Source organism: Zonotrichia albicollis, chromosome 5 (assembly GCF_047830755.1).
Source record: "Zonotrichia albicollis isolate bZonAlb1 chromosome 5, bZonAlb1.hap1, whole genome shotgun sequence".
In the NCBI taxonomy this organism is placed as follows: Eukaryota; Metazoa; Chordata; class Aves; order Passeriformes; family Passerellidae; genus Zonotrichia; species Zonotrichia albicollis.
The window spans coordinates 12,635,545-12,659,641 of NC_133823.1; the positions used below are offsets into that span (position 1 = coordinate 12,635,545).

At 44.5% G+C, this 24,097-nt stretch overlaps 1 protein-coding gene across 6 annotated transcripts in view; it reads left to right on the forward strand.

Moving 5' to 3' along the window:
* Positions 1–999: 999 nt before the first annotated feature.
* The window catches only part of ZNF827 (zinc finger protein 827), a 97,552-nt gene continuing 74,454 nt past the window's right edge, over positions 1,000–24,097 (forward strand). For 5 of the 6 annotated variants that reach the window (XR_012580364.1, XR_012580365.1, XM_074540796.1 and 2 more), the window contains exon 1: positions 1,349–1,618. Coding sequence is in view for 4 of the 6 variants with exons in the window: in XM_074540796.1 (XP_074396897.1) it covers positions 1,576–1,618 (43 nt within the window). In the remaining 2 variants the exon portion in view is untranslated. Of the gene's footprint in view, positions 1,314–1,348; positions 1,619–24,097 lie in introns of those variants that run through there. The other variant, XM_074540794.1, reaches the window with a different exon arrangement.

Consider the following 24,097-nt stretch of genomic DNA (forward strand, 5'->3'; position numbering starts at 1 on the left):
GAGAGCTATATGAAACAACTATGCTTCAAATAATTTTACTTCAATTGTTGTAACAGGTTTTGGAGTTTAAATCATTAACAACCTCTGTGTGAACTTTTATCCAAATGACTGCAAGTCACAAAGAGAGCACTTCTCTTTCACGGAGTACCTTTTGTGCTTTAGTGAGACCCAATCCCTCTTCTATTTTTTTTCTCTACCTTCATGTCTGTCTTTGAAGAAAGATGTGTGATTTGTGAAGTAATGAGAGTATGTATCAGTTAATGAAAGCTGCTATCCTGGCTTCATAATGCACACTGGAATTGCTTCAGGATCAAGCTTCATATACCTGCATTATAGCAGGAAAAAAAAAAGTAAATTTCAGAAGTCCAGATTGCTGTGTGCACTGTAGACGTATCATGTAGCAGTTAAATCAACCATTAGGGGTGACCTAATCTAGATTTCCTCCCCCCTCCACACACACACACAGACTCTCAAGGAGTTGTGATTTTCATGCTGCTTGTATTCTTTCCACTTTTTAAAACCTGCACTAGAAGTTGTCAGGATACCAACCTGCCCACCTTTCTTTCTGGCTTATTTTGGGTGCTTGTTTTGGCCTGGAGGGAGTTGTGTGTAAAGCAGCCTCTCCCTCCCACACCGAAGTTGGGCTGCACAAACCCCTTTCGGCCCCTGTGCTTTGCGAAGGGATAGCTGAACCCATCCAAAAAATTCTATGGGGTTAGCTGTGCACCACCACAATTTTGCTTTCCTAACACAGGAAGACAAAACGCCGTAATTTAAAAAAAAAAAAAAAGGTTGATGCTATTATTTTCGTTCTCACCACAAACAAGGGGATTACAGTGCGAATGGTCAAGACCCACAAATTCACACACACACCTTTTTTTTTTAAATTTTTAATTTTTTTAAATTTTTTTTTTTTTTAAGAGCGGATTGGCAGCCGGTGCAGGACCGAGGCAGCGCATCCTCCGCCGCCGCGCAGCGCCGCGCCCGGAGCCCGCGGGGAGCGGAGCGGGGGCACCGTCCCCTGTGCTCCAGCGGGGCGCGCGTGTGTCTGTGCGTGTGTCCGTGCGTGTGCCCGCCCGCCGGGGCTGTGCGGGGGTGTGTGCGGTGTCCCTGCCCGCCCGCGGGCGCGCCGGGAGCGCCGCCGCTGCCCTTTGATCCCGGCGTTAGTGTTAGTTAGGGGCCGGCGGGAGCGCGGGGCGCAGCCCTCGGCACCGCCGCGCCAGCCCTCGCCCCGGCACGGCGCCCGGCGCCCGCCCGCCCGCCGGGAACACATCCCCGGCCGCTGAGGGATACTGCGACCGGGGACAAGCCAGGTGCACGACCGGGTTGCGGGGGGGGTGGGGGGGTGGGGGGTGGGGGGGAGAGGAAAAGAAAGAGAGAGGGGGAGACGGAGCCCTTCGCGGTGGCTCCGAGAAAACCGGCTTCAAGCCCCCTTTCCCCCGGCGAAGAGGGAAAACCCGCCCCGGTTAGCGGCTCCCCCGGGGGCCCCGGCTTTGTGCCTGTCCGTGCCCCCCCCTCCCGGTCTTATTTGATCTCCCGTTAAACCAAGGAGGAGAATGTGAAAAAAGGGGGAAAATGCCCAGGAGGAAGCAGGAGCAGCCCAAGCGCCTCTCTTCACGTAAGTGCCCCCTCTTTTTGCCATTTTCTCCTTCCTCCTCTCCCCGTCTCCTTCCCCTCTGCAGCCGCCTCCGTCGTTTCGTGCATTAGTTTAGGGTTACAGAGGTGAAACTGACAAAGACACAGCCTGGGTTATTCCTCTTTTAGGTCTGAGCTAAGGCAGCCATGTTGGTGATGAACAGCCTTGTGCCCTTTTAATTTTTCCTCTCTCTCCTTTCCCCCCTTCTTTCTTCGCGTCTCTCGCCCTTTCCTCCCTCTCCCTCCCCTCGCCCGTGATTGTGCATTTGTGCTGAGGGGGGGGGTGGAGGGGGGGGCGGTGTGGGTTTCTCTTTGGGGCCGGAGGGAGGGGGGTCTGTTTTATTGGGGTGGGGAGGGGGGCTAAGCACGGGAGGGGAGGGCGGCGAGAGGGGAAGCGGCTGCTGGCGTCTTGTGCGGAACCAGCCGAGAGGTCTGTCCCCGGCTAAAGGTTGCGGAGGGGCTGGGCGGCCCGGGAGCGGGGGGTAGGCGGGCAGCGGCAGCCGAGGGGGCCGGCGGGGCACCCCACACCGACCCCGGGGCCAACCCGGAGGGGGCCGCGGCCGCCGCCGGCGGCGTGGGAGGGGGCGGCGGGGAGGCAGACCGTGGCAGGCGAGGTCCCTGCAGAGCAGGGAGAGGAGGCGGCGGCGGGCTCCGGGCTCCTCCTGGCCGCAGTGAAATGAAGGGTCAGGCGAGCCAGGCGAGACTCAGGCTTCGGCGGCGCTGCCCCAGACGAGAGCAGCAGAGCACAGGGCTAAAGTGCATCCGATCCTCCGCCCGCGGGCACCCACTGCGCTCGCACACACACACGCACACACGCATCCACACACACATCCCCTGACACGGCTCACCCTGCCCTGCTCCCGATCGCTCCCTCCCCCCTCCCTGCCTGTTTCTCCCCTCTTTGCAAAACAGTTAACTTTTCTCCCGCTCCCTCTCCCCCCCTTTCCTTGTATTCAGCGCTCGGCAGCTATTGAGAGGGAGGCGGAGAGGAGGGGAAGGGACCTAAAAATACCCTGCCCCTGCATGGCCCCAGGGCTGCTTTAAGGAGAGCGTGGGGTGGATGGAGGGGTCATTTGTCTGTCCCCGACACATCTGCTTGGAGCGTGCCTGCAGCCCCTCCGCGCCGAGCTCGGGGCAGGGCGAGGACTGAGCCGCCGGTGCTGGAGCCGGGCTCGGTCACCGGGAGTTCACCGGGGCGGCTCCTGCCCCTGCCCGCGGGGCGCCGCTGCGGGCGGAGCGCGGCCCGGCCCCCGCTCCGCTCTGCGGGCACAGGGGCTGGGGCAGCGCTCCCCGCGCCCTTCCCTCACCGGCACACGGGCCGGCATGGCAGATGGGGGCGCGGGGTGCGGCGGCCTGGGGGCGAGGGGGAAGCGCTCACAGCCCCCCAAGGATTTGTCTCCCCTTTTCCCTTCCTGCCGCCTCGAGGCAAGGGCATGAGTTGTGGTGGGCTTTGCTTCGGGGGGGTTGATGTTTGAGGTTGGTTTTGGGGGTTTTCTCTCCCCTTCTCCCTTCCTCTTGCCGTTTGCCCCCGCACAGCCCTTTGGGGTCCGCTCGCCGGAGGAGCTGAGCCAGCAGCCGCGGTTCCTCCCGCAGAGCGTGGCCGGGCTCGGCTCGGCCGGGAGCGGCGGGAGAGCAGCGCCCGCCTCTGCAGCGCCCCGGCCCCGGCGCGGCGGGCGGGGGCAGGGGCCATGCCCGGGCGCTCCGGGGCGTTCCGGGGGGCGGCAGCGGCGGGCCCGGCTCGGCAGGAGCCCCGCGGGGCTCCCGGGGCGGGCGGAGGCGGCGGGGCCGCGCCGGACTGGCGGCTGACCTTGCCCTCGCCCCCGCCCCGGCGCTGCCCTCTGCCCGCCCCTGGGGCTGACATCAAACCTGGGCTCCATCTTAGCTCGGCCGGGCGCTGCCGAGCGCGGCGGCGGGGGCTCGGCTCCGCCGGGCCCGGCCCTGCGCTGCCCCCGCCTCCGGGTTGCGGCTGAGGCCGCCCGCGGCCCCGACCTCCTGACCGCCGCGCCGGGGGAAGTCACGGCTTTTTCTGGGCCGACGAACAATTGCCTTCATTGTGCACATAGACTTCGGCGTGTGTTATTATTTTGATTTTTTTTTTAAATACTCGGCCTAATTTGTACTTCTTTCGGATTTTTTTTTTAGTTCAGTTCATGGGAGGAGGGGTTCTTTTTCCCTGGTGTGTGAAAGGCGCACCCACCTTCATCCCACACGAATGCTACCTTTCAGTGTATTTATTTATTTTAATTTCTTTTGCAACTAGATTGCCCTGGATCAAGAGCTATTATCTGACAATAGTAATAATACTTTGGTTGAGTCAGAGTAATAGTGTTTTAGATTAGGAAAATACCTTGGAATTCAGTGTGCAGATGGTGTAAATAGTGATTTGGTTTGGATGGGTTTTTTTGTTTTATTTTTTTGTTGTATTTTGGGGTTTTTTTAAGCAACACGTTGCTTTAATGGGTACTCAATGTAAAATACGTTTTTATTCTCTAATTCTTGCTGGTTTCAGCAATACATTTGTTAGCGGGACAGAGGGTGTGTTTCATGTTGAAGTATCAATGGTGGCAGAAGAATATAAAGTGCCCCATGTGCCTCCCAGAAGGAGCTGTCGGCCTCTGTGCTCAACCTTGGCTCTGCCCCACTGCGGGCACCGTGCTGTGGTTCACTCCCCAGTCATGGTACAGGTTGCTGCTGGTGCATGAATGCTCTCCAGGACACCTAAGTGATGTAGCATCTTACCAAACCTCCCTGGGATATTTCGGCTTCTGTTGCAATTGTTTGTGAATAAATAGTCACATGTCGATACACAGAATGATTTGTGAATGTTACAGTGTAACTGAGCAAGTATAACTTAGCTTGGCAAGTCCTTGCTGGCTCTAGTGCAGCTTGGGTAGGAAGCCCTGTTCTCAGGGTCCCTAGGCCTTCATTAATCCCTCATGCACTGTTACATACCCTGCAGAGCACCTGAGGATTGCTGTCACTGCTGGCTGGCACCCTGATTTTTACTTCTGCCCACTGACTCCACTGGACAGCCCTCACCTACATCTGCAGGTAGTTTCACTTGAGGAGACTGCCCCGCCAAAAAACATGTGATGGTGAAGAAGTGCTCTGTACAAGGCTTTGCTGGAGATGTACCGGGCTGCTGCAAGAGTTTAATTCAGTTCCAAGGGAGCTGCTAGATACTGACATCTCAGTGTTTGAGGGAAGAGAGGGGTTGATATTATTAGATACAATAATAATGTGTTTGGGTGGCATCTGCTTAAAATGGCAGAGTTAAGGTTGAGCTTTCAGTCACTGGAGTTGTTTGCAACATAATTTAGTTTGGAAGGGTCCGTTGGAGGTTGTCTGGCCTAGCCCCCTGCTCAAAGCAGGATGAACCTCAGGGTTCAGTCAGATGGATGGGCCCTGTGAGGCTCCAGCATTTACATGTATTGTAAAGCGGAGTTTTTGTGTCCAAAGAAGTCAAGTTTGGAGAACTGTTTAGCCACAGATGCCAGCAGAATGTCTTCAATCACATTCTATGAAACACAAAAGAAAGTGCATCCTTCTTAATTTAAGATACAAATAAATGAGGAAAGGATTTTAGGTGTTCCTTGACAGACAATGGCTTGTTCATACCCAAACAAAATACTGCAGCTGTCTGGACTTGATTTACAATGGCAGAATTAAGTCTATAACTTAAATTTTTTGCCCAGTACATGTGTGTCTTATGATTACATTTGGATGTGGCTACCTTGGCAAGTCAATTCACTTCCACTGGAATGTTTTAAGGAATTTTGCTCATTTCTGTGTGTTTGTGCATTAGGAGTTTTTTTCCCTTTCAGCTACTTTAGCAGTTACATATTTGTTTCTCACTTACTCAGCATAAGAATCTTTAAAAATATATATATAAACACAACCCTGTCTTTCTCCTTGTTGCCTCACTTCCCATTCTACCTCAGGCTGTTGTTTTCTTTACCGAGGATTCCTGAAAGTCTGCTACCTCTGAACTGCTCATGTGACTCGGAAGAGCTCAGCCTGAAAAGTAAAAGTTTTGGGAAGTCTTCAGGCACTCGAGTAAATGTTTAAGATCCAGAGCACTATGCTGCCTTAAGTGCAGCAATCGATACTCCTTGGGGTTGGTTCTGTCTCGGAGGCTTGTCAGCAGTGCAATTTGCGAATGAATGCCACAATTCCATTTATTCAAAGCTTGCATTTATTATAGTCTCAGGCAGAATTAAATGCTACATTGAGAAGTTTGAACTGCTGCTAGTTTCTGAGGAATGTTTTCAATGCAGGACAAACTGCAGTGGCAGTTTCTTCTGGAGTTGTTTTGTTAAAGGAGGAGATGCAGGATTGATACAGTATTAGTTTCCATAGCAAAAGTTGGATATCTGACTATGAGCAGGTGTAACTCTTCTTCCTTTCATGGTCAGGTACACTGTTAGATGTTCCAGATACTGTGTTGAAGTGTTCAGCTGTTTCTATACAGTAAAAAACACTTGAACTCTGTGAAATTTTTTATTATATTGTGTCTTTATTGCTTGATTATATCATCACAGGAAAAAAGTGCTGTCAAACAAGTAAATTAACAGTGATTTAGAGCTTCCTTCATTTTTTATTTCTGCAGCACACTTCATCTGATACTTTCTGATAGCAAGACAGGATGCATTGGATGGGTTTTTCAAAAGACTTCCCAATGTCAGGAGTGCTTTTGCTGTTATTTGGTATTTAAGAGTTGCCTCCAAGACAAAATACTTTTGCCAGGAGCAGCAATCCTTCTCTTTCAGATGAATTTTTTACTTTACTAGCACACACGACATGTCTAAGTGGAACCTTTTATTTATTCTTCTAACATGTTTTATTTATTCTTCTAACATGCTTACTATTTTTGACCTCTTACCACTACAGGGATCTTGATATGGCACATAGTTCACAAGAGAATCCACGCAGGGAAAATTATTATTCTTGATGAGGTTAATAATTTCAATGCTCTCATTATGGTTGTGCTGGTGGTGCTGTAATGCACCTCTCAAATAAACATCAGCCTTTTGGTGGATTGAGTAACGACCCCATTACACCATCTGAAAACACTTCTCTTATTTTGTCCATCTTGTGCTAATGAAGTCTTCACAGATTTGTCAAAAATACCTTCTCCCTTTATGGGGACCCTTTCTGACATGTAAAGTCTGTCTCTTTAAATTTGTATGCTGATTTGTTTGTTTGTTTGTTTGTTTGTTACATGAACTAAGTCACTTTTACAAGATCATTCAGTGATAAATGTCTAAAGCACATCAATGGTAGTCTATGTCTTAGTGTTGTCTGATGGTACAAAATATGGATAAATCACTCTGGAGCATAGATTGGGCTACCAAAGAGTCAGTGTTGTGCTCATTAAGTTAATTAAGTCTTTAAGATCTTATGAGTGAGATTTTAGAGGGGGTAGGGGTGCCAAAGATTTAGAACAAAACCACAAACCTTAGAGTTGGCCAAACAGCAAACCAGCAGGGAGAGCGGTGGAATGGGAAACGTAAGAGCATGCAGACAGAACACATTTTTACTTTTAAAATGGATGAAGAATGAGTATGACTTAATCTTTCTAGCAGAGTGATTGTTGTCTTTCTCATATGTAAGAAGGCAGGAGTAGGAGGAATTAAGTTTAGAAAAAAAAAGAAGGAAGAAGAGGAGCCAGGAGGAGCTGGCTGTTCAAAGTGAAGTATTAGTAATTTCCTATAATTTAATCAGACCAGATCCCAGAGCAAGATAATGAGAGCATGACCTACAAAAGAGGACTTTTTGGAAGTTAAAAGGGTTTCTAACATGAAGCTTCACAAGGCATGTGATTTATCATGAAGCACTGTATAGAGGACTTTCTTTTTCCCTTTCACATTGCAAAGAAATCATAATATAGACAAGAGTTCAGATGGTTAAGGAGAGCTGATATGTCTTGTGTCCAGAATCCTTTTACTATTGCAGCTTTTCAAGCATGACTCTGGAGTTCTTTAAGAGTATATCTTCTAAATAACAGTTTGGGTTTTTTCCCTAGTTTTTTGTTGCCCAATTTGCTGTTCATGGTACATGATTTGTATCATTTGGGTTTACGTATACAAATCCCTCCAGGATGTTTGGAAGCTAAAGTACCAGATGCCTTTCAAAAATAATAATAATATACAAAATACCTGGACTGCAAAGTAGCCAGCAGTATGTAATAGAATCCAGTTTTCATGGGGATGGGGGGAGTTTTCTTCCTCTCTCTTTTTGCCCCCAAAGTAAAACTTTTTTTTTGTTCTACCTTAAATGTTTTCTCTGAACAATACATGCAATGTATTGATATGGGCATGAAGAATAATAATTTATTTATTTTGGGGTAAAGGAAAAAAACCCCAAACATTCAAAAAGGTGGATGATACCTCTTTCTCCAGGGATTTTCCTTTTTAAATGTAGTTGAATGAAAAACCTCAGACCCATACTTCATTTGAAGGGATACATGCTCTAGGGTACAGACAGCATCAATGCTGCACTTATAAACTGCATTGTGGCTACTGCAGTGAAGGATTCAGCAACTTGTACCCATAAGCTCACTTGAAAGCTTGTCTTTCAGGTTTTCTTTTTTTTTTGCAGACTTAGTCACCTTTATGGTACTGTTATGCTCCCAAAGACAGTTTCTCTTTTCCTTGCTTGGTATCCTTCTTGGTCTAGACACCAAATATTTTGAATGTCCAGTTTGAATGTCCTGTCTAAACCTGATAGTTTAGGAGTCTGCTCTATTCCTTGAAATTTCTTCTGCCTTTCAAGGGATTTCTTTTTTAGGGGCATAATTATACTGAGTATTGGAGTTCCAAGTTAAGCCTAACACTAAGATAAGGCTGTTCCATTTTTGCAGGTTAAGAATTCACACAGAGTCTGAGTTAGGGTAGTTTGGAACAACACAAAAATCATGTTTGGGGTTTTCTTCTGAGAAACATTTAGTGAAGAGAGAAGAACTGGGCTGCATAAACAGTCCTTTTCCTCATTCTTTTCAGTATTTAGACAACAGGACTGGGAGCAGAGGGGAAAGAGTGACTAGTGCTGATAGCACAGCAGACCAGGAGAGGGAAGGTTGCATGTGAGACTGATGATTTAGTTGCTTAGAATTTGTTTAGAATAAATCCCATTAAAAATTAAAGGGTTACCAAGTGCTAGCAGTCTTTTAATGAGTGGTATAATCAGCAGTTCCAGCAAATGAAATTAGGTTCCAAACATCTGCAGTTTTTTTCTTTTCTTTGGGGTGCTCTCACTAGGGTAGAAATAACATTTTTGGAGAAATTCAAAGCTGAGCTAGTGTCCTTATCTCTTTGAATTCTGCATGGCCCTACTCTAAGAGCTCCCTTCCTCAAGAAGGGTTTGTAGCTCTGCTGGCCCTCATCTGGGGTTTGCAGCTTGGATGTGGTTTTCCTCTGTTGCAGGGCTTTCTATGCAGGTGCAGATAATTCTTTCCTGCATGGTCTCAAGTTTTATCTGAAAGTTTCTGGAAGGGAGAAGATTTGGCACAAACTTGCTTTAAAGTTACAACTTCTCATTTTGGACATGTCTTGAATCTTGGTGCTTGTTACATTGTGTATCAGGGCAAGTAACTTTTAGAAAAATGCATTAAAAGAGCTGCTGGTTTTACTAAGTGTGTTTTTAGCTTAATGAAAAATCTCCATGTGTGACTTTAATGAACACAAATTCTTTGCAAGCTTCTAGACTTCACTTTGATTTGTGTAGTAGGACAAATAATTACTCATCTCAAAAATTAAAATACGAACAGATCTTCCTCAACTAGATGATCGTTATCTGGAGTGCAAAGTAAGGAACAGAGAGGGTGGCAGACAAGTGCATTTAGACAGCAGCTGGTGGTGTAGCTGTGCTTGTGTGCTTTCTTGAAGCCCAGCCAGAGTCTCTCCCTTTATAAACCTCTGTGCCAAATCTAGACCTGGCAACTAATGACTGAGGACCCATTTCTTTATGTGTTTGGAGCAGAACTTCCTCCTACCTACCTCTCTGTTTCTGGCACTTTGAGCTGATGAGGAGCCCTTCTCAGGCACCAGAGTAAGCATAACAGCCTAGAGCTGCTCCAATTTCTGCTGCCCCCAGGCTCTCACCCTGCTCCTCGTTCTGGAAAGGAAAGGCTGACATAATCCTTTTGTCAATTCTGCATTGCCAAAGGGAGTTCTTTGCACAGTGAATAACTCTGAAGGGAGCTCTTCTGCCTACCTTGAGGTACTTGAACATTGCCCATAAGACCTAAATATGCTTCATCATAATTGTTTATATTGTCTTCCTGCACAGTGCTGTGCCACACTGAGATAACAAAGCAAGCTCTAAATAAGCTGCCTTGTGTACAGGAAGCTGTTATCACAGCAGTGTGCCCAGGTTAATTCAGCTCTACTACTTGTGGGTATATTCCAGTTGGCTCAGATGTCACCACATGGCACTGTGTTATTTAGTATGGACGCACACTCAGGAGAATCAAAGTTGTTGTCTTGGAAGGCTTTTACTGGCCTTCATAAAAGTTCTTGGTAAAGCCTACAGAGTTTTCAGCCAAGAAATGCACTTTGGAAAAGTAAAATCAAATTCTACTACCGCTGTCACACCTGTTTGTTTGTTCAGCAGAAAAAGCCAGGAATGGATTGGACATGAACATGAAACTTCCTCTTCACTTCTACTATTCCCCTTTATTGAAATTTTAGGTGGATTTTACACAGAATGTCAAAACACGTTGCTGTCATTTCTGCTGTGCCTGTGCCCTAAGTAGCCATAGTAGTAGTTTCTTGTCCTGGGAGCTTGGCACAGAATCCTAACTTTCTTTAAAAAAAGATAAGGTTTCAGGAATGTCCACTTCTAATTGAGTGCTTGCACATTAATTATGTGACCTGAGTTAAGGCTGAAAGCTGAGGTGTAGTGTGTAAAACCATGTGTCTGGGAGTGGGCAGTGCCTGTTCCATGTGGTCTGCTGCTGCTGTGTGCTCTCCTACCACTATGAGTAGCTTCCTAATCCTCTCCTATTTGGCTTTGCTTGTTAACCCCAAGCAATCCTCCCAGGGACAGAGAAAGCAGCTGTCTTTGGTAGCAAACACAGCACGACAAAACAAACACTTCTTGAAACTTCTCTTAGGTTCCTTACCATAATGTCATCCTTGTGGGAGGAATTAGAAACTCAAGAATATAATTTGCCATGTTTTAATCTGACTTTGGGAGAGAGGAAAAGATGAAATTATAGGCAGCTAGATTCCTGTGATAAGCACAGGAGGGGATAATTTCTGTATCTGAAATCTAAACTTTTTGTTTCTAAACCAGTTGGAAGGTTAATGAGAACAAAACACCTTGGGTAAATAATGGGGCAGAGTAAAATGGTAAATGAGGAGTCCATTATTTACCAGAAATCCAGCAGGAGAAGTTGCTTATAGCAAAAATAAACAGAAACTAGTTAAAACAAAAAGGGATTTTTGTTAAAGCAGGTGCTGTGATTGTTGTCCCCTGCTGTGGTTGAATATTGCCATCCACACAGTTTGTGAGCTCCTCCCTTTGCTTTGTGACCCCTTGATAGGGGTTGTGAGCACAGTAGGGATAATTACAGGCACTGTAGCACCTTGATCTGAGGCTCCCCATGCTCTGCTTATTGCCACCTGCATATTAAGATGACAGGGATTTCTGGTTGGCTTTGTTGTTTCTTTTACTTTGTTGATCCCTGGAACATCTTTAATAAATGTGTTCTAAAGCAACAATTTCATGTATTTTAAAAGTCCTTTTCCAAGAGTCAATGTTTGGAGTGCTTAATGTGGCTTTTTCTCTTTCTGCATGTTAGTAAAAGGGAAAGAAAGTTCATAGTGTTTGTTGTTGCTACCTTTCTGACTTCCATAAATAGAATAATTTAAGATGACTTCAGTGAATTCCCTTAACATTATTTTTTTAATTGTACTAAATGCCTATTATCAGGAATGGGCCATCTTTGCTGCCTTCTTCTGATCTCCCTTGTAGTGCTAGGGTGATGCAAATGCTATGGAAGTTGCATTGGTCCCTCAGATGGGAATTCTTATTGCACGGGGATGTTTCTAGGAGAGGAATAATCCTGTTATTTCATACATCTTCATATCACTGCAGCTTGGAATAGGCTGTGCATCAGAGATGGGAAGGGTTAGAGATGAAACCACAGCTGGAATGCATTCTGATCTACTTACTGCTTGTTAAGAGCCATTTCCAGCTGCTGCTGCTAAGCTGATCTCCAGGCTGAGGCTGGGTTAGAAACCACAAGGGACAATCTGAGCTCCTGCTGCGTTCCTCCTTTGCCACATACCCACGTCTGTCACAGGAGAGAACCTGGGAATCAGACAGAAGTGTTGGCATTATTGAATGTGTGGTGGTAACTGTTCTTCTGAATTTAGTGGAATGAGCTGCTTTTGCCAGGATGCCACAGGGATTGCTGGGAAATTGAGATGTCTTATTCATGCTCAGAGAAGGAAATTATGAGCTAGCCAAAAAAGTCAAGTAGGCATAGTCAGGATGTACAACAGCATATCATCTTACCACGATAGGCAAACACAACCAGTTCTTTGACAGTTTTTCAAACTCCAGTATGTCCTTTCTGTGAAGAGCAGCCAGCCAGACACCGGCAGCAATAGAGAGACAGATAGAGAGAGTGTGTTCTTCTGCCTTCCCCAGACAGAAGGGGTTAACCTGGGTTAACCTTGTGCCTGGGAGATTAAAACCACCCTTCACAAGCAAAATTTTTTTCTCTTGCTATTTTTCTGGTGCTGTGAGCTGTAACTGTGTTCCTTAAACAGCTTTGGGTCCAGGAGTTCTAGATTGCAATGACAGAGCTGTTGGGGTATGTGATCATTGTGGGGATGTTTGGAGGCTCAGCAGGACAGTATACAGACATCAGATCTCTCTTTTTGAGTGCTTGTTTGGGTAGGTTTGTTTTTTGTTTTTTTTTTTTTAAACTTGTGGCTCAACAGGAAGTTTTCTTTAGAGCATCTTCACACCTACGGGCAGAGATTCACACATGGCTTTTTTCAGCTTTAATCCTTGTATAGCAATAGTGCACTGATGAGATCTATCTATCTTCTTTTTCTCTTTCTTCAAAAACACTTGTGGTGTAATCACTGTTTTTATTGCTGATAATTCTTCTCTTTTTCACCCTTTGCCAGTCAGTATTTATGATAAGCTTTCTATGCCATCTGAAGAAGATTGGTCAGGAAAAGGTAGGAAAGTAGAGGAAGAAATAGCCATTTTTCATTTTGGCAATAGCAGTATTTTATCAGTGTCACACCCTGAGTGCTATTGGTGGTTTCAGAAGTTAATAGAAAGAGAAGTTATTTGGAACTGGTTCAAGAGAAGATACAACATGCCCTTAAGCATTGGAGAGAAGTAAAGGTTGCCATTTGTATCATCCCTGACATTTTTGGCCTGCCTTAGGAAATTAGAGACTGTAGTTGTGGAGAAGGCAGATCAGAAGTACCATGTTCTTCTGTAGGGCTTCTGATTGCTCTCTCAGACAAATGTCTCCTGAATTTCTATTTTCTGTGGTAGCTGTAAGACTTCAGAAAGTGCTCTCAAAGATTACCTTGTGCATGAGAGACAAGGAAGTTCTGTTTCCTCCACCTTTGTTGGTTGTGTACAGTGCATAGGAGTACAAGCCAGGGAGTTAACCTGCTAACCTGCTGTCATAGGCAGATCTGACCAAACAAAAAATTAATTTCAGCCTAAATGACAGCCTGTTTTCTAGTTAGGTCCTGTAGGAAAGATACTTAGTAGTTTCTTGGGTAAGCTGAGCTAGGCCATTGAGGTTCTGCATCTATAGAGTAGTAGTCCCTCAGAGGAGCAGAGGTCAGTGGGGAAAAGTTGGAAAATATTCTTCTTTAAATGACTAGATGTGTTCTGGATGCTGCTGTGTGTTTTGCAGCACTGCTGAAAACTTCTAACAGAGCTTTCCTCGAGTGTCAGAGCTGTGCTAGGCTTACATCAGTCTGTCCTTGTACAAACCCTGGTCACAGTTTGTCACCTCTCAATTTCCAAACTTGACTATGCCTCTAAAGAGATACAGGAAACCAGTTCTATTGCACAGTCCGTTGTGTTTAATAACTTCTGTGTGTAGAGGAAGAAGGATGATACTTATAATCATTCTTTTGGTTTCAGCATCTGTGCATTAGCTATTTTCTGTTCTCCTGTTCTAGGAATCTCTTGCTATTGCCAATGAGAGAGGAGGTATGGAAAGGGAAATTTTACCTGAGATCCTGTGCATCTACCTTGCCATAAGTTTAACATTCCATTTTTAGCCCAAATTAGCTCACTGGCAAGGACCATGGCCTGTAGATTTTCAACACTCTTCTGCCACCTGGGAGAATTGGACTGTTCTGTAGATTCCCACCAGGGGCACTGAAGCAGCTCTGCCTTGAAGAGGAAATCAATAATTGCAGTGTTTCAGTAGTGTTTGTTTGTCTTTACCTTCCTCTGCACGTTCAAGATTTCTCCCTGTTTTATAGACATGAGGGGGGTGCATGGCCTGGGGAGGAAGGTGATTTAGACCTCATAGGAGGAAATGAGGGATTGGGAACCTCCTGCCCTGTGTTTGTGCTCAGCCAGGGAAGGAGTGGTGATGGAGAAACTGCAGCTGCTCTGCGATGTTCAGGTGTGCTGAGGCAGCTCTGAGGGTTCTACACAGAGCCAGAGTTAATGTGGAACCAGCAGCCTCAAATAATGACAGCAAGGGAGCTTCATTTTCTGGAGCTATCACTTTGGTATTTAGAAACCTTTTTTAAACAAGCCTGTTGTAATCTTGTTTATAGTAATTAAGGATTTGCTAGTAATTTAAATAGTTGGTTTTGGCAATGTGTGGGTCATCTTCTTATAGGTATTGCTAATGTCAGGTTGAAAACATTTACACAGGAATAAAAGCCAAGGAAGCAGGTAATTGACTGATTTATCAACCTTAGCAGACAATTTTTTCTGAGACATGGTGATGGCTATGGTAAATTTACTCTGGATTGCTTAAGGGCATGATCCTATATGGTGTGTACAACACATGAGGGCAACGCCTTGGAATGAATGGGTGAAGGAGCAGGTAATCAGCCAGCCTGGTTTTGGTGCCTCAATTAGCCTTTTGGTCAATGGCTTGTCTCCTAGGAGAGTTGGGAATTGCTATGCACAGCTCAGAACATAGGTGATTTACAGGTTTTTTTTGTGCAGATTTTAGATCAATTTTAGTCTTTCAGGTAACTTGAGAACTTTTTTAAACTTATGACCATTCCCAGGCCATGATGCTAAGTTGTAGTTGAGATCAGGGAATTATTTATTTTCATTGTAAATTGTCTGTATGCAAGAAAGTGATATGTTTGAACACTTTTTTGACTTCTTTTTCCAGCTGCATTGATGCTTGCAACTTCTCCTCTTCTTCCTTTGCACCTGTAAGGGTGACAAAAATCATATTGCTGTGGTGACCCTGTCAGTTTTAGATGACAGGCCACACTAGAATGGGTCACAGCTATTGATGGTTAATCAGCAGTGCAATAATCTGTAGCACCAATGCATCACTTTGTTCTTGGCTGCTGGAAATTGCGAGGAACATTTGAGAATTCCCGTGCCTCCTCTTTTTACTGTTGGGGTTGTGAGTGCTGAAGTTTGCAGTGCATTTGAGGCAATGAAGATGCATTTTGTCACAGTAAAGAGTTGAGACAGCTGTCACTGCACCCAGGTCTGGGGAGGTGGCAGGTCAGGGGCAGGCCTTAATGAAGATGAATTGTTGGCTGATGAGTAAGAGCACTCAGTAAGAGCAGGCAGTTTACAGATGTAGCTCAACACCAGAGAACACAAGTATGCAAAATATAGCAGACCCCCAATTTTATTTGTTACCAGGTTAAATGAAGATTAGAAAGCAAAGTTTTCCTGTGTTTTTTGGGGGGTTTGGTTTTGTTTTGTTTTTTGGCACCTAAGGGATACAAAATGTGACCTAAGAAACAGTAGAATTCATAATTACTCCAGTTTTGGTATGGAGGCTCCTGTGACCCAGGACTGAACTACCAGAAAGCTCATAGCCATTTGGAAATGAGTAACTGAGCCTTTGCTTTGCAGCTAGACTATGTTTAAGATAAGGTAGTTTTGTGTTTCTGCTTAGAATTTCCTAATAGAGACACCAGTTCTGTGTTTCACAAGCGACTTCTTAAAGAAAGTTTCATTAATGACCTGCCAAAGGATATAAAATCTTATTCATGGAGTTAGATGCTATTGAAGAATGGCTTTAAAATATTATGGATTACTATACTTAATATTTGACATTCATGTGATTCTCCCACAATAATTTGACCCAGAGTGGAAACTAAAATTCCTCCTTTAGGGACTTTTCTGGTTGTAGCCAGCTTTTGCAAATTGTTTGCTAGAATTCTTTGAGGTTTCATTTTCATAGAAGGTCCATGTTATGAAATTTTGGAATATTTCCCCTCCTTTGTGAGGTAGGCTGACATGACAGGTCTTGTCTCTGTATGCTAAAGATAAGAGAAGTCTTGAGAATAATCTTTAGCTCTTCTTATTTTGGAGGTGCCAGCATCCCTATTATCATATGGTAGTTGATATTTTCTCACTGCAGCAGCCTATTGAGTTAGACATCTTTCTAGAGCTAAACAAATAAGCAATCAAAGTAAATTTTGGCAAACTAGAAACAATTCTAAGCAGTTTTGAGGCTTCTTTATAACTAACAAAAGGTAGAATTTTTAATTGCTGTGCTGAACTATGTGTAGGTGGCAAGTGTTCACTGATGTCAAGGATGCACTGCATTCCAGGTGCAGGAGTCTCTCTGGATAGACTTGCACATGAACCATTTGAACCACCACAGATTGTTATTACTGCTTCCCATTTCCAGCAGGGCTGTGGGAATAACTGTGGAACAGTTCATACAGTTTTTCCTCTACTTTATAATAATCTATCAGAGTCAAAAACTGATATCATAGCTGGTTTTAAAAGACACGGGGAAGCCTGAAATTCCTGATAAGGAACTTTAATCTGGCTCAGAAGTTGCTGGCTAAAAATTGTTTGGTTTTATAGGAAATGGTTTATCATCTTCTCTGTTTACATCAGGAAGAAGAGGTATATTCCTTTGATATGTTAATGTACCAACTCCAGGTTTTAGGTGGCCATATTCCTGTAGTGTCTTAGAAAGTCTGATCAGAATCTTGTGCTCTATGAAATGTGTGCCCAGCCTCAACTACAGGTTATTATAGGATGCTTGTAAGGGCCTGTGGAAGAAACTTTCAGTAAGTCTGGCTGTGGTATTTTGCTCAGCCTTCATAAAACTGTTGCAAGCACATTGGTAACATAAAATAGGTTTTGCAAGGAACATGATTTTCTATTGTTTTACTGACACTTCATGTGTTTTATGAACCTGTCTTGGGGCTACTAGGCAGCCTTTGCAGCATAAGCTGACCTCAGAAATATTTGTTTCTTCTGAAAACCTCCATCATAAAAATCAACTGTCTTTGTATACCTTCTCTCCAGTTATTCTTTGTGTTGATCACAGAACCACAAAATGGGTCAGGTTGGAGGGGACCACAGTGGGTCATCTGTTCCAACCTCCCTGCCCAAGCAGGGTCATCCCAGAGCACATGGCACTGGATTGTGTTCAGATAGTTCTTGAATATCTCCAGCAGGGGAGACTCCACGGCCTCTCTGGCCTATCTGTTCCTCTGAGTGGTCACTGCACAGTAGAGAAGTTCTTCCTCATATTCAGGTGGATCTTCCTGGGCATCAGTTTCTGCTGTTGCCTCTTGTCCTATTGCCCAGCCTCAATGAGCAGAGCCTGGTCCATCCTCTTGACCCCCACCTCCTTTGGATACTTTTATACACTGAGGGTCCCTTCTCAGTTGTCTCTACTCAAGGCTGAATGGGCCCAAGTTTCTCAGCCAGTTCCTGTAAGAGGAATGCTCCTGTCCCTTAAATGTCAATGTAGCTTGGCCAGAGCCCCACGTCTCTCGTGTGCTGAGGAGCCCAGAACTGGACACAGCCTTCCAGATGTGCCTCACCAGGGCTGAGCAGAGAAGTCAGGATCACCTCCCTGGTGATCAAGCTGGATTAAGTCAGCTGACGGCAGCTTTTTCTGCAGGCTGTTCTTTAGTGGCACACCTCTTGAGAGATGATCTTCAGAAACATTCCCCTCTCTAGGGCTGTGTGTATTTTGTTCTGTTTCACATGCACACCTCAAGTTCTTCAGTTCACTGTGCCTGAAATACTGGCAAAATCCAGCTAGAATCGACTAATTTTAAATTATAGTAAGCAAATATCAAATATCATCATGCATTATTATACATGTGTGCTATTTATATGTAACATGGAATGTACATATTGTATAATATGTAATATGTTGTTATTGATTGCTTTATAAGACATACTGCTCTACCCTCCTACTTTCATGGTTGCTGATTACTGAGCCCTGAGCCTGACTGTTAAGATATTATTTCTGGGTCTTTAGAACTCTTCCTCTCTTAGAAAGATGCTGCCTACCAGGTTTAGAGAAGAGGGTTTTTTAATTAGGATCAGAGTGTAGGGGGGCCAAGCCAGCTACAGATGTCCCAGATTAGGCTTCTGGAGAAGGCTACATGATACTGGCTGCTGTGGCCACCCTGACTGCACAGGCCAGCTCTTCCCTGAGAGGTGTGGTGTGTTGTGAAGGTTTGGGATGGGACAGAGAATCCTCAGGTGGTTTTTCACCAACAGGTCATGATGTACTTTGTACCCCACAAGACTAGAGGAGATAGGTGCCTCAGATTGTTGAATCTGCCTGTTTTCTCATTCCTGTCCCCTTTGCATCATTTTTTTTGTTGATTTCTTGACAGAATGAGTGGTTTTCTGCCAAACTGGTGAGTTGAAATTGGCTCATGAAGCAGTCAAAGAACAGAGCAAGTCTAAGGGAGGGCACAGGATCACCACTTCTGTTGGCCTTGAGCTTTTATCACCTCACTGCACTGTAAGGTGATGCCTGTTTCTTTGTGGCTTTAAATATCTGTGTCCCAGTGGAAGTGACCCTCCTTACACACTAATCCCACAGCCACTCACTATAACCTCCTGCCTAGAACAGGAGAATAGCTAATCTTTCTTGGAGGCGAGAGGTCAAACATCCATCATTCTAGGAGTTCGCTTTTGAACTTGCTTTTGGGGGAGATCAGACTTGTCTTTGTAAGGTCCTGTCTTGTGGTCTGTCAACCATCCCATAGAACCTTCAACAAGTAGTGACAGCTCTTCTCAGGAGAAGATCCATGTGTTTCCCTTTTCATGGGTGCTAGCTAGTAAAAGATGGATCTTTTTGGCAGCTGGTGAAACACACTTGGCACAGTTTTTCTGGGGCTTGTGGCTGAAAATAGAAGGCTGCTGCCTCTGTTTCCCATCTACCACAATTTCTCTCTCCTCTGAGGGACGGGAAATAAAGGCAGTTTTATGTTGTCTATGACAAGTTTTTTCAGTAATTTGTCCTGATTCCCTTTTTCCTTGGGAGAGTCCATCACACCTGGATTCTGCCTTTGAGAGGAAACTGAGATATTGTACATGCATTTTGATAATCCATGGCTGTCTAGCAGTTTGGAAACCTGAATGTGCTCAATATTACAACATTTGGGCACATTCAGTTGTTTGTGTGTATAGGCAAAGCATCTTGAAGAGTTCTAGTTACTGCAAAATAACTAACATTCTCTGATCTTTTTTGGCTCTGAGTCCTTTTTTCAGAAAAGCAGTACTAGAGAAATTGTTAGGTGAATATTCTGGGGTTTCCTTGTATGTTGATTTTTTCAAAGTCACTTTAAGTTAGGGATAAAAGTAGGGAATGTATGCCCTGTCTTTAAAAGCTGTGCCTTTCTTTTCCCCTTTCCTCCTTCCCTCCAGTTAGGAAAATCATTATCTTGGAAGATGTGGAGATGAAATAGAGAGCCCTACCTAGGGCTTCTTTCCCTGTCTAATTGTGTGAGTATTTTCACATAACCTAAACACAGGGGAGAAGGACAGAACAGAAGAGCTGTGGCTTTTTGGCAGATCCTTCTTGCAGCTGTGCTGCTCTCTTTAGGTCAGCCTGCAGTAGAGAAATTTGGTTCAAGCACCGGCAACGCTACTAAACCATTTTGTGAGGAGGTCAAGAGTTGAATAATCATCCCGTTGATAAGGAGAGAGCCAGAAATTCCATTGAAAGAGGAGGTGACTTCCTGTGCTGCTTACCTATTATAGGTCACAGAAATTATGAAGGGAAAATGGGGGACCAAGGCCACTCCAGCACATGACTATTGATGCAACTGTGACTTTTAAGTCTTATTTGCTGCTGTAGATATATTAAAAGGAGTTAAGGCAGGCCTTTGTGGTTTTATTAAAATAATTATTTTCTAGCAAGCATCCCTATGGGAAAATCAACATAGCTGCTGCTCTGGACATACAACCTCATCAGATGTGGCTGTAAATGCTTTTTAGAGGTAAAAAAAGAAGGAAACTGTGAGGTGTGCCCCACTTCTTGGAGATAGTTTTACAGCACACACATCTGCATGGTTTGGTGAGAGTGGGAACCCTTAAAAGTTGTTCAGCCCAAAGATATTACATTCACCCTTTTTTTTTTAAATTTAATTTGAAATGCTTCAAAATCAGCCTGAATGCCAAAAGGGTAGTTTGTAGGCAGGCAGCTAGACTGAGCAATTTATGTAGGATACCACAGAATAGACTTTCCAGATATGACTGTATGACTGTCATTTTTAGGTCTGTGCCTTGTGATTTCCGTAGTACCTGACTGTGAAATAAGCAAGGGCTTATGTGAAACTGACACTCAGAGAAAATGTGAATTAGAAAGTGATGTGGTATTAGCAAGTGGTCTCTTGCAATTATTCTTTCTCCTTGCTAAAGTGATGCGCCTACACAGTTTACCTAGTTCACCTAAAGGTATCCATTGTATTTGGTCTTTAGCTCCTTCAATCTTTTCTCCTCCATGTTATCTGTCTGCAGAGGTAAGATGGGGACAAGGGGAGCCTGTACTCATCTTGAATTAACAGCCACCATGTGATGGGCAAACATGTCTTGTTTGGATATGATGGTGATGACAAGTCATGATGGAACCTGGGTTACAGCAGGAAAGGGTATCCTGAACTGGACTGCCAGACAGCAAATTCTGCCCTGTGGCCTGATTCCCTAGTCCTCATTTAAGGGTTCTAAGAAAACAGAAGAACCCATCCTGGAGGCTGGATATGAGCCTTCCAGTTCGCTGCCTTGTCCATGACTGGTTAAATCCTTACAGTTATCCTTGCCTTCTTAGTTGTCAGCTGTTTCTTCTCTTCACTCATTCCACTTTTCTTGCTGTCACTGGTAAAAGTCACCCAAATCCTAGCTGCTGTCACTGGTAAAAGTCACCCAAATCCTAGCTTGCTCAGGTATTGTCTCTGACTTATTTTTGATGCATCTGCCTATTTACTTGGCCTTAAACTGATTGCTCAACCGAGCCAGTCAGTGTTACTGCAGCACTCCTCTTGGATGGCTTCCTGCTTCATATAAGTTTAATGTGTTCTTTTAAATTCTTTAGGTATCTTTGCAGAGCTCCTCAGTTCCCTGGTGTAAAGCTATCACTTAATCCCAGCTCTTTCAGTAGGCCCAGGTACAGGGTTCAGTGTAAAATAATCAAAAGGATGGTTTATGGTAGGTGCTAGAGATGAAAGGATAGAGAGTTGTTGGGGCAGCAAATTAGGAAGATGATCTGGGTGTCAAATGGACAACAAATGTAATTGTAACTTTATTAGATTGATGCAAACTTGAATGATCATATCTGAAATCCTTATGCAAATCAGGGTAATTGATATCAAGATAATAAAGATGAGGTTTGACTCTCCTATATCTTTAAATCTTCCCAGTTTTTCCTTGAAATGTAAGAGCTGAAAAAGGGCAATTTTGATTAATTTATCTCATGAGCAATTTTCGTGTATGCATTTATTTGAAATTATTTTACTTCTACCTACTTTAGTGTTTGCTTTAATTTTCATTCTGTAATCCCATCATTACAATTTCTGTATGTTTCCTATCACTGCACCATATGGATTTCTATATTGAAGTTCTGTCATTCACTCATTTCAGTGAAGTAGAATTTTGTCCTGCTTAGCATGAAAAATCATTCTCTGGGGTGAGTTCCTTAGCTGTAGCCTCTTCTCAGATAATTTCCAGTGTTTTTGGAATGGTGTTCTTTCCATCATGTTTTTGCTGCCCATGTCTGTTGCTCAGTAACACAACTTTGAGACTCTTCCCTTTCCTGGAGATCCAACTCACTACATTGATATTTCTCCCCTCCAAGTCCTACAAAGCAAAGCTGTGGATCATCTCACACTTGCCACTTTCTGGAATGGCATGTGTACATTGCAGTGGGTACAGTTAAAGTTTCCAGCATTTTTGCTGAGTGACTCAGCGTATAAATCAACAAACATGTTTGTCTTTTTCAGTTTTCAGATATAAGTAGTTTGAGCAAGTTAATATTTACATTTCTATTGGTACCAGGGTCAGATTCTAATCAGCACTCTAAATAAAAGGGCAGATGGTCACAAAGTGAAATAACACACTTCGGGATCAATAAGATTTGTCTGTCAAACTGATCTCTTGAAGAGGAAAATGAACTTCTCTGTATTTGAAAGCAAGCAGATGAGTTGGCGAGCAAGGGAAACTGGCACTTCTTCAAACAGTGCTTTCTGTACACATTTGTGGCTTTGCCAGAGATGGATACATGGGCTACAGCAGTGGCAGCAGTCACCCAGCAGTACTTTGGTGCCTTTTGTCATTGCTGACAAGAGTGGAAAAATATTTTTTAGAGGCTCCTGGGTGGTGTGCAATGTGATAGTCCTGAAACATGCAGGCTGTCTGTAATTCCCAACTGGCCTCTGCCAGTGGCAAAGGGCTTGGGAAGCAGTTTCAGAATTGCTCTGGAAATCAGGAAGAAGCAGTAATGACAGGTCTTGACTCTTGAATCATGATGAGAACAGCTCCATAACTGTGTTGTGAGAGAAAGGAAAAACATATCATGCAGATTTCTGCCACAGATGTGAAATAGAGCTGAAATTTTTTGACAGACATGTGGAGGTTGGGTCCTGCTTCAGACAAACCTGATCTGGGTGACCCATGAACCCCCTGGGTTCTGAGGGAAGCTTTTATATAATTTGAAATCATAAAGAAGTCATTGGGTTGATTTCTCCTGGAGTGCTCAAGCTTGTTCAAACTCACAGGCTCACAAGTTAATGTGAATTAAAATTCTGCCCTGAAGGCCTTGAAAGGCAGCTTTGCTTAGCAATGAAATTGCCAGGCTTCACTGTTCTGCTCCTAAACCAATTCACTGGTGTTTAAAAGGAGGCTTGACTGAGCTCGTGATAAGACACTGATGCTGGCTTTTTCAGCATTAACCTTACAGCCCTCAAATACAGTGGGCTTGATGCTGCAGCAACTGGGAATTACTGAGAAGAGGAAAATTAGAACAGTGTCAGCAGTTAGAGGTCTGATTTCTGGCTACAAAAAGAAACTGCACTGGTGGAAAAAAAAGTATCATGCTGGCTTTTGGGATAGTGAGACTGGAGGGAAAATTTGCCCTTTATTATAGAAACTGCATGGAGCTTTGAGAGGCCTTGAGTGGTCACAGGTAGATAAGCAACAGGAGAGGGAGCTCTCAGTGTGTTACCTAAAGAGGAGGGAAATCCTGAGCTTGGGAGCAAGCCTTTAAATGAAGAATTCTGCTCTCCTGCTGCTCCCTGTCAATAACATGGTGGTGGCTGCCCTTTTGTGTAGGCAAGATCAATGGGGAATTTGCATGTCTGGAAAAAGAAAGTTGAGGTACACAGCAAGGAACAGAGATGTTTGGGGGGTTAGTAAGCTGTAGATTTCCCTAAAATAAAAGTCCACTTCTTCTTAGATCCCTTTACACCTAAATAGGCCTCAGACTGTAATGTTTGAGTGGCTTTCTGGGTGAAGGGAAATGCAATTCTCCCTTGCTATGAATGGATGGGAAGTACAGAGCCAGAGAGAGCGGGGTTTGCAGGGGTGGGAGAGATTGTTTCACCAGACAGATGAGTGTAGGGAGCAGGCTGGCTCTGGCTCCAGAGCTGTGTAGTGGGGTGAGCTCCAGGCTGTGTCCCAGAGGATGTGCCCTGCACTTGGTGTGTGAGTTCAGACAAAGTGCCAGTAAGATGCTTTTTTGGCTTCCAAACTTGTTTGCATCTGCGATGAGTGAATGGATCTCTCATGTGAGTGCACCCAGCTGTACAGACATGCTCAAGTTACTTTTTTAATGTTCATGGGGTGAAGAGGGAATACATTCAGTTCTCCTTTAACCTACATAAGTGCTGGTTCAACTGATTAGCATCTCTCTCCTTTATTTGAATGTGCATGGTACTTGGCCTTTATGCACATGTTATTGCTGAGCCTGTGTTGTTAACTTGGTCAATACCAAAATAATTCTAGCTAAGAGCTTGGATGTTTGTTTGGCTTCTGCTTGTTT